Below are 10048 nucleotides of genomic sequence, written 5' to 3'. Positions count from 1 at the left end.
CCAAAACAATTGACTAAGAATTGGTTCTCGGATTCGATTTGTTCCTCATCTAAAATGAAAATCAAACTTTTGGCAGACAATTTGTTTGCGACTGTGTTAAAGAAATGACAAGAAGACGAAGTTGCCGAGACAAATAGCACAAGGAGGAAGTAAAACCTTATCCAGTCACTCATTTTTGTGAAATGTTTTGTTGAAGTTCATCCAGCCTTTAATAGGACGGCAGTAACTTGACCCACCCCGTTTTGCTTTTGTTCTCTCGCCTTACGAACACAGTTTTGACAAGCCTTTATTTGAACTAAGACAGTGTAAATGGCACAAGTAATAGCACTGCTCCAATCGTTTGACAGAAAGGTCTTTTGATAATTGCAGAGGAAGTTAGATCCACTAAATTCATGGGGTTTCGTCGAGTTTGCGTATACTTAGACAACAGGTGCGTGTGGTTAAGAATATGGCACTTAGTTTCGTTCGTTTCGAATGAAAGAAATTTGGGATATGGCTGAGCCTCATACTGAAAAGACAAATAAAAAAGCTTCCATCGAAGACCCAACCAAAACCTGCATACACAAATGTTCTTTGGAAGAGTTTTCCATTTTGCATTGTTCATGGGTTTTCTCGTAAAACGTGTTGAAAATAAGAAATAATTACTTAAAAGCTTATCGAGATACTTAAACTTAACATAAATAACAATTTGACGTACCGGTATCAAAGGGCTTCTCCCATGAGCAAGGCAAAGGCTACTGTGATCTCCGAAGCGGATAGCGTCCTGGATATCTCTACTCTCTTCAGGGTCCATCCAATTCATGAGGGCAAAATGCTCACCAATAGTACGATTGAAGTACTTTGAAGGAGTTTTGATTCGAATTTTCAACAACATGTCTGACATGAAATTTCTAGATTGGAAGAAAACAGTCCGTTCAGTTATGGAAGTCGACTCAATAAAAGAGGCAGTTTGGAATACCGACCTGTAATCTTGAATGCTTTGACTAATGCCTTGGTTTTGTGGAGGATCGGAAGCTACCGTATAAAACGGCTTGTTGAGTAGATCCTCCTCGGTTATTGGCCTAGCGAACCCATTGGAATCCGCGCTTAAGGCTTCTGATAAATCACTCCCAGTCTCAGAGGCCAAAATGTTCAACAAATCCTCTAAACTTGCTCCATTAGAGTCTAGATTGGTGGAAAAGAGATCATTTTAACTAGAAGTAAGGGAAAAAGTCATGCTAATTACAATATCTGTTGCTTACCTTGTGAACCCCCGATGTCTTTGAGGAACACCGATAGTTTTTCAAATGATTTCCCAAATATCGAGTCAATACCAAAAGCCTTCATTAAGGATTGAAGAGTGGGCAGAGATCGGCAATCCGCCAGTTTCTGACGGGGATAATACCAAAAGAAACCCAAGCACATCTCCTCACGGGTTGACAGACCTAAAATCGGATCATTGAGGAATCCTAATCCTTACATTTCTCTATCAAGAACATATTGCTTATACCTCCAAAAGTCGGTTCATCGCGAGATCGTGTGTTATAATCACATTCCATCAGTAACTCATCTCCTGGCAACACTTTGGTGACGCTTGGAGGCTCTCGGGATACTTGGTAATTGAAATCGTAGTTATTGTCCTCGGCAATCATGGGCAATTCTTGTCCATTGCGAATATGTCGAAGCCTCGTTTTTCGACCAGCCAAATGTGAGTGCAGCACGCCGTGTAAGATGGTGATACCATCACTATCCAGGCCCTGTAAATGTGATGTAATAACTTCATGTTAAGCATGTGGGAGGCAAAAAAGACTCCGAAATTTAACGTAGCAATGTAGAAAATAAAGCTTACCTGCTGCGTACATGCTGCCGTACATCTGCCTACGGTGATGAATGACTCTTGCATGGGTGGAATAAGGTGCAAGAAGTTGACTTCGCTACCGAGCAAAATCATCCCAGCGTCATGCTCTCTAAGCTCTGATGTATAAAAGATTCGGAGGCCTACAAATAAATTCAATAGATTTCATGACAAGTCAGAAGATATTCGTTTAGCCATTTCACCTTGCATGATGTTTCACACTTATTACTAACACTGAAAAAAGTCTTCACTTTATTATGGAAGCTTTCCCATTTTTCTCACTATTTTTTTCACATTTAGGACGTTTTTGCCCTTCTATTGTCTTTCGGGTCCTTATCTGCTTCCTTCTTAACTTGTTGTTCTTTGATTGGGACCTTTACTTTACTTCGGTGGAGCATGATCAGATGAAGGATTAAATTCTCAGCCAGAACCTTTTCGCAAATTTCTTTTCGTTGGGTTTTCACTGGATTACTAACCGCTGCAAAGAATGTAATCCCTAGCATAATAATAAATGAACGATTATGATTTGTCTAGGTGTTGCAACTTAAACTCTAAACAATGTTTGTTCCACCAACGAATTGAGTATATCGAATTCAACTCCCTTTTCCGGTTTTCTGCAAAAAAAGAGCCTGCACTTAAGCATGGAGTACGCCACTCCATGACTTAAGCTACATATCATGGGTTTGATCCGACCCAAAATTATTTTGTAAACAAAAAAAACCCTCAGCATCAAAACAGTAAACTCCAGAAGAGATTCAATTGTTCACCATGACATCTGTATCCTCATGTCGAACATTGCAAAAAAATGTTTTTTTTGTAAACTGCATGGATAGCCTGGTAATACAGTTGGGTGCTAAGATTTTGTAAGAGATAAAATGCAGCAAAGTGGCTAGAAGGGGCTAACAACGACCTTTTCCCCGTTGCATCAATTCTTTTTGCATATTTATACCTTTTGGCACATTTTCACAATTTTTTTCTCATTTTCTCAAAAAAAATTGGCATTTTTCACAACTTAAAAAAAATATTTCGGCTAAAAAATTTAAAAAGGCAACTTTTTTTCGAAGTGTACGTTTTACAGATCAAATATTGGCAAGTTGCGTCATTACTAAGGTGCTCAAAATTATGCATAAAAAAGGAAATCAACATAGAAATAAAGATGCAAAAAAACAAGCCTAGGATGCAAATAAACTTCAAAGATGCTTTATATTGTTATGGCATACTAAGATATCTTAAGCAATTTGTTAAGCTGGACACATATTTTCTAATAACATGCTCTGATTCCAATGGATCAGTATGTGAACAATAATCTAAGAATAACTTCCATAACAATTACAGGCGTTGTCTATACAACAGCTTTGACTTGGATGCAAATAATTGTATTTTGCGTAAGTTTGAGAACACTGGACTCATTACTAATCAAGTTGAAATAATAGTCGGAAGTTTTAAGATCACCTAAAACAAACCTATTTAACTTAATTGATTAAATATACCTGAACTGTCCACAAGGTCCTGATGATACGCGGGGTTGTCGTAATGGGTCTCCAACATGAAATACGTGGCGCCATTGAAATTCTCGCCAATCGGAATTCCCACATTTGCTGGTAACGTTTCTCCCTCAGAACCGACAGCCTGAACCAATGGTTAAATGATATGTAGTTACGCAATAAAAAAAATATCTGCACACATGGCAATCGGAGATGTGGCAATTGATCTTACCCAAGCCCAAGTGTTAGTAGCAAGGCAATAAGACCATTCAGGTGGCATATTGGGACTGTAGCAACGAGCTCCCGCTCCATTGACATGATGGGCAAAGTATTGGTCGGTCGAATCATCAGGGACATGGCATTCATACAAAACCATGTGATGAACATAACTTTCGTGACCAGCCTCAATAAGGGGCACAAACTGGAAACATTTATGAGATATGAACACTTCTCTAAGTCTCGAATATTGAACAAAATAGATTTCAGGGACACGGCAAACTAGTTCAGGTAATTTACACCTTCCATACAAAGGTCAAGTATTTAACGTGGAAAAAAAGAAGATCAGTAAAACATTCAAGGAACTGGTACGTTTCAGAGTATTACCAAAATGTCTTGATGTTGGTTTTAGGAGCTAGAAAAATGCCATAAAGCGTTGAAAAGGCATTTGAGCCATTGAGTGGCAACGAGAAAAAAACAAATGAGCTTACTCCAATCATGTGATGTTTTCCCTCCAATTGAGGAGCTTCAAAGATCTTACACCAGTAGTGGGTATGATCGTCATTGGGGAGAGTGAGCTTCTCATTGACCACATCCCAGTTTTGGACTTTTTCGCCAGTTTGTTCCATTTGCTTCACAACAGACAGATGTGAGTCTTCTCGTAAATAAATCGACCGCACACCACGGCGTTGGTGACCATGGTAAGGCAGTACCTCCAAAGAAGTCGGATCTTCCGGATGAAACGCCCAAATTAACCGTACCGTATCCGACCCTAACACTAGATCCTAAAGGAAGAAGTATTGAACGTAGCTACAACTCAACATATTAAGTAGCACTTTGTATAAGTACCTGCTCTGGGTCACATGTGTCCCATGGTCTAGAAAATTGTATCACAGTGTGAGTATCATTCTCATATCCTCCAAAAAGGGTACAGTCTTGACTTCGGTCGATTTCTGGACTGAGTGTGGTTTTTGCGTGACGGTCCTAAAAGATTCATTGGGAAAGCACTATCACACGGAAGCAAAAGAGATCAACGGCATGAGGTTTTTCTGAATTTCAATTTTCACAGGGAAATAATAATACCAACTCAACTTTATCAAAGACTTATTCATCATTATCATCATTATTTATCAACAATGAAAACAATTTGGATCACTTACATGAAAGACAATGTTGCCATTGGGGTCTACCCAAGCCATGATGATATCGGCTCCTGCCATGCCACCATTGGGAGAAAATCCGATAGCCAAGGACCCCAGGGTTTGGGCCTGAAAAGTAACCGTTATTGTTACCCTTTGTATTCCTGTATTGGACAACTTTTGGTTGCTAATCCAAATGATATCCCTCAGGCCAGGTGCAGCCTGGCTTTAAATCCATCACCAAGATACTAAAGTTATGGCACATTTTAAACAAGGCCAGAGAGACTTGTGTCAGAAATAATTGAATACAATTGATTGCAATAAAATTGGTTTGGTAGTTCATTAACTAATAAATTGCATTTCTTTGATCCTCAAACGTTTTATTGTTGCAATAACAAATGTAATTCAATTGTATTATATCACATTATGATTTTATCTTTTCTTCTCCAAATTTTTCAGTCAATTGCGCCGTTTTTATGAAACCCGTTTTACAATATTCATGACGTTTTTGCCTTGTGGTATGTTCACTTAAAATCACAAAAAATGCAACGGTTGGAATCATAAAATCTGTATGATACCAAATGAAATAAAGACATGCTCACATTTCAATGTACAACATCGTGTGATTATTGGTCATATAAATTCTCATTTTTTTTAAATTTTTTGGGGCCCCATGTTAGAATCTGGCTTAGACTTAATACATATAATTCGACATTTGAATGGGTAACAATCAGGGATGAGGAGAATTTCCTTCAAAGTCGAACTGGTAACAATGGAGATTTGACGGAGCGTCCCTTTATATCTGTAACACCCTGCAATATGTCATTGTCAATCAAATGGAATTAGAAGACCTTGAGCTCTCACCGACATCTGGAATAAAATATCATGTTCTCGCGGAGTCCAAGCCAAATGGAAATGGCCAGATAGATCCAAAAGCACGTTATGAGTCCATGTCAATTGGTCCAAATTACATTGGACCAATGAAGAACAAAGCAACAACAAGGAGAGTCGGAAGAAGAAGAAATGGTGCCAAAACCAAAACATGAGCTTCATACAGAGCCTCATGGTGAGGAGGAAGCATTGAGCTAATCCATGATGCACTGCCAACTCAGTATCATGCAAAACAATTGTGTCCAGGGATTATTTACACGTCGTGTTGGTTTTCCTTAGAAACTAATTCCAAACTACAGGTGAATTTCAGGACTGCCAAAGCGGCAGAATTGGTATGGTCAGAATGAATTGTAGGAATCCTATGCATAGTTCTTGTTTGTGCTCAATGCATCGTTGTAGGCAATCCAATTATCACAGATGAGACAACACTTAGTTCACCCATTTCTAACTGATCATTCCTAATCTTTTGATCGATTCAAAACTTTTGACTTAATGTCTCACATTCTAACCATTTTTGCTTTCATTTTTAATTTGCAACTATTTAACATTCTTGGGCTCAGTAAAGAGTATCAAAACTGTCCTCCCAAGATGTTCTCATTTCACTCATAGCTCTCTCTGACATATTGACCAATCCTCTCTTCAATTCACATTAACAACTGAGTTTGTGAGAAAATTAACAATTTTTCATCAAAATGTAGTCTGTCATTCAGGTCCTAAACAAAGCTTTTTATGCTTCACTTCCTAGGATTTAGCTAGCTAAGCTCCTAAACGCCTTGCTTATTGCCTTATCAACTACGGCTCCAAAACGGCATCACTTAGGGTGTCTAGAATAGTTTTCTGAGCGTTGATTGGTAGAATTCTTGGAAGAGACCATGACCAATGAGAATAGAGCAGTTGTTCCTTGGTTTTGCCCGGGGCAAGATGTGAGAGAAATGATGCTACGAGAAGGCGATGGAGACGTTTAGGAAATTCCAGTAAGACTCACGGAGTTCGTTGTAATATTCTAGCGCCCATTTATTAACTCATCCATATAGATTGGGTCAAAAGAATGAATACATTTGGTGGGAGGGTTAGGAGCGAAAGTTGATAGTACATAAGGATCTATCAAAATCCTGGGGAAGGAGAGGCTTTCATGTTGGAATCTATTGCAATCGATTTTTAAGTTTCAACATCGATAAATTTTCAAATCATGTGGAAGAACAGATATCCTATATATTCTTAGAGATCCGTGTCAAGTGTTGATACATCTGTGAGCTTTAACCAACATTGAAAATTGATGATGGAATACACGAAAAGAGTGAAACATGAGGGAATTGAGAGGAGGGGGGGTTACTGTTGGGATATTCAATGGGCACGGGTGTAAGTTTGCATGTATGGTTAAATATATCTGATGATAATGGGTGTCGATGGGCTCATCGAGAAAGACGACTCTTTGATTGACAAATACACACTCACAAGGTTGTTGAACTATCATTTATCATCTAATGGTTGTTTGTGGTAGCAATAGTAATAATAATAATAGTAGTAGTAGTGGTAGAAGTAGCTGGAAGGAGCAATAATAAAGACAATAATAATAGTCGTAATAATAATGACGATGATAATAATAATAATAATATTGAAAGATACTCCGCTCGTGACTCTTGAGAGGGTGTTTTAAAGGAGGCACGTGTGCGCTCTACAGGGAAGTGTGGTGCTTGTTGGGCTCTGCTGCAGCCGTTTACTTCAGCTTCTTCCGAGGAGGTGGGCCCATAGGGGGGATCTGTTGAGTGGCCAGGGCCTTGAAGGCCTCGGCGATGAGATGTGGATTAGAGGAGACCATTTGTTTCCATCCCGGGGTCTCCATCACATCGGTCACGTGGTGGGTATTGATGAAGTCGATGGCTTGAGCTTTGAGCTGGTCCGCCGAATGGAAGTCGGCCAGGATCAAGATCTCGGACACGTTATCTACGTTGAGGCTCTTGCACAAGGCCTCCTCACACGACACTTTGAGTCTGTCTAATGCGTATTTGTCAGCCGCGGCCAATAAGTCGGCGGCCATGGTCTCCAGGTTGGGAGCACAGCCCGTGTAGATGAACTTGAGCATGTCGGCCATCACATCCGGATCGACATCCTTCACTTCCACTCGGTTGTGCTTGCTCTCCTCCATGTCGTGCTCAAACATGGCGGCAAACACGTAGGATCGACACGTGAGAATCGACTTGTGGCACTGGAATTCCCGCCCGTTGCAGGACAAGGTCACATCGGCGAAATTGGACGATTCGAAGAGCGAACCCAGATCCTCGGAGAGGCGACAGTCCGGCACCTTGAATTGCACCGCGTTGGACTGACCCGAGATATTGACACTGTCAGCTACGACGCTCACCTCGCAGAACAGGGTGAGCTTGTCGTCCGGCAAGAGACCGTTGCTTTCGTCGAGGAGAAAATCCCGCCGGATGAACTTCTTGAAGCCCCAGTCTTTACCCTGGACGAAGCGGTAGGCTCGCTGGCTCTCCATGGCCTTGGTCTCCTCTCGTTTGGCATTGAGAATGGAGAACTTGAACTTGGCTCGCACCTCGCTCTTGTTACAGGACACCAGGAGAAGATAGAGAGACAGGTAGTCTTTGCTCTCGTCATCCAGGCCCTTAGGATTGACCCGCAGGCACCATTTGAGTTTATCGTTCTGACCGGCCGAGAAGGTCGAGCTTTTGAGCACCTCGCCCATCTCTTCCCGACAAAAGCTGAAATTGCTGATGGTCCACATGTAGCTGAACTTGACCACTTTCACTTGGGTGTAACACCAGTTCTCGGCCACGGGAGGGGCCGCATCCGAAGGTGGGGGCGTAGGCACGCGCCCCAAAGCACTCTGACTGGCCATGCTGCCCGCGTTATTATTCGCGGAGGCGCGATACGACGCCGCACGATGGGCCTGATTGGCGCCTACTCCTTGAGCGGCAGCCGCAGCGGGCGCAACTTGACCTGAAGGTCCAGCACCGACGGCAGCGGGTCCTGCCGGATTATTATGGGCAGGCTGACCCCGAGCCTCGTTGGCACTACCTGGATTGGGCGGAGCGGGCCCGGGCTGATTAGGCGCGCCTAAAGGCAACTGTTCACCCGGAGGGGCTTGAAGTTCACCGCCAGCGGCGTTTCCTGGCACGGGGGCGGGCTGACGGGGACCTCCGCCCTGAGGCTGAGCCACGGGCAACACAACAGCGGCAACAGCCGGAGAGGGTGCAGCAACGGGCGGCTGCGGGCCAACCACAAGGGGTGCACCGGCCGGTGGGTCCGCCGGAGGATCTTCTAAAATATCGTGAGGCACTTGGGCTGGAGCAGGCTGAAGAGGCGCAATACCGGCTGAGGGTGCCAATTGGGGATCCATTCGGCCATTCCACTTTCCGGTAGCCCTCACCCGGTCCCTGCTCCCCCAGGCTGGCGGGTCGATTCAGAGGACCTCCCTGGATGAAGCTCACTCACGTTCCTGACTCACGTTCCTGCCCGAATCGGATCCAGATATCGCCCAACCCAATCCGCGGCTCTTGGGTCCCACACCAAAAGTCTACAAAAGAAGCAATTCGAGTATTGGCTCCATATCCATAGTTTCTAAGCGTCCTCAACTCCACACTTTGTACTTTTCCACCTGGCTAACAAGGTCAGCCCAGAATTGGTCCCTAAACGTGAATTGGGGTCACCGCCTCGTCCCAGAAAGTCCCACTTGGCCTCCTCCCCAATCAGGCCAACAACAGCTTCCTCCTCTCTCTCTCACCCACAATCCGTCCCAACCAAATCCACCTCACGCACCCACACCTTCATTCAACCTCCCAAACAAAGAAACTTGGCCATCCGTCCATCCTCCACGGCTCAACCGCTCCATGGTCCACCCCATTACCCGACCCCTACCATCCCCCAATTCCGGCCCCAACCAGATAATCCATTGGCCTTCATTCACAACAATCTGTCCTTTCCAACAGAAGGACCTGTTTAGATAGAGTACCACGCCCTCGTCCCAACACGGAGGGCGTGTCTGAGACGTGCCACGGGTTGCCCGGGTTCTGGACTGATAGCTTACCCGCAATGAGCGTGCTCGGTGTGGCGATGATGCGGATATTCTTGGATTAGTGGGACACGGACGAGTTGGAGGTTGAGAACCGATTCGTTGATTCGTTGAATCACAGAGAACAGACAGAGGACGACCCCGTACCGACCCGTCCCTGCTCACCAGACTCCTACAGCTTCAATCGATTTCTTTCTTCTCTCTTTTGGACTCAGGCTTGCCATTCGGGGGAGAGGTGAATGGTCGAGAGTGTATGGAATGATAATAGAGAGGCCAAAGGGTTGGATACTTGGTGGGGTTTGGATGGAAATACGTAAGAACATCTCGACAATTTGATTATAATTGAATCTGGCTCAAGTTACAAACGGTTATTACTCGAGTAGAATAAGGATATGATCGGCCTAACCTGGTTATGCTGTAGCATCATTTATAACTCTTAGGATATCAAGAGACTTGA

At 43.4% G+C, this 10048-nt stretch overlaps 2 protein-coding genes across 2 annotated transcripts; both read right to left on the bottom strand.

Annotated features, from left to right (window-relative positions):
• Positions 1–268: 268 nt before the first annotated feature.
• LOC131877449 (DBH-like monooxygenase protein 1) lies at positions 269–5867 on the bottom strand. Its single transcript, XM_059223120.1, has 12 exons — positions 5538–5867; positions 4695–4802; positions 4384–4518; positions 4026–4319; positions 3551–3739; positions 3325–3463; positions 1829–1977; positions 1490–1736; positions 1242–1424; positions 963–1164; positions 698–890; positions 269–508 (listed from the first exon to the last, which is right to left on the bottom strand). Exons 1-12 carry the CDS (start codon positions 5736–5738, stop codon positions 296–298), a joined length of 2253 nt encoding a protein of 750 aa, XP_059079103.1. The 5' UTR covers positions 5739–5867; the 3' UTR covers positions 269–295.
• Positions 5868–6553: 686 nt separating this feature from the next.
• LOC131877450 (speckle-type POZ protein B-like) lies at positions 6554–9775 on the bottom strand. The gene is made up of 2 exons (XM_059223121.1): positions 9607–9775; positions 6554–9096 (listed from the first exon to the last, which is right to left on the bottom strand). Exon 2 carries the CDS (start codon positions 8917–8919, stop codon positions 7282–7284), a length of 1638 nt encoding a protein of 545 aa, XP_059079104.1. The 5' UTR covers positions 8920–9096; positions 9607–9775; the 3' UTR covers positions 6554–7281.
• Positions 9776–10048: the final 273 nt, after the last annotated feature.

This window comes from Tigriopus californicus, chromosome 3 (genome assembly GCF_007210705.1).
Source record: "Tigriopus californicus strain San Diego chromosome 3, Tcal_SD_v2.1, whole genome shotgun sequence".
Lineage (NCBI taxonomy): Eukaryota > Metazoa > Arthropoda > Copepoda > Harpacticoida > Harpacticidae > Tigriopus > Tigriopus californicus.
The sequence above is the reverse complement of the archived record's forward strand: the minus strand, read 5'-3'. Positions and strand labels throughout refer to the sequence as shown.

Excerpts from the sequence above, each read along its gene's own strand:
- LOC131877450 (XM_059223121.1), bottom strand. The coding sequence starts at position 8,919 with ATGGATCCCCAATTGGCACCCTCAGCCGGTATTGCGCCTCTTCAGCCT.
- LOC131877449 (XM_059223120.1), bottom strand. The coding sequence starts at position 5,738 with ATGAGGCTCTGTATGAAGCTCATGTTTTGGTTTTGGCACCATTTCTTC. Across the intron at positions 4,519-4,694 it reads ATGGCAACATTGTCTTTCAT|GACCGTCACGCAAAAACCAC; the intron begins GTAAGTGATCCA and ends TGAATCTTTTAG. Across the intron at positions 1,978-3,324 it reads GGACCTTGTGGACAGTTCAG|GCCTCCGAATCTTTTATACA; the intron begins GTATATTTAATC and ends ATTTATTTGTAG.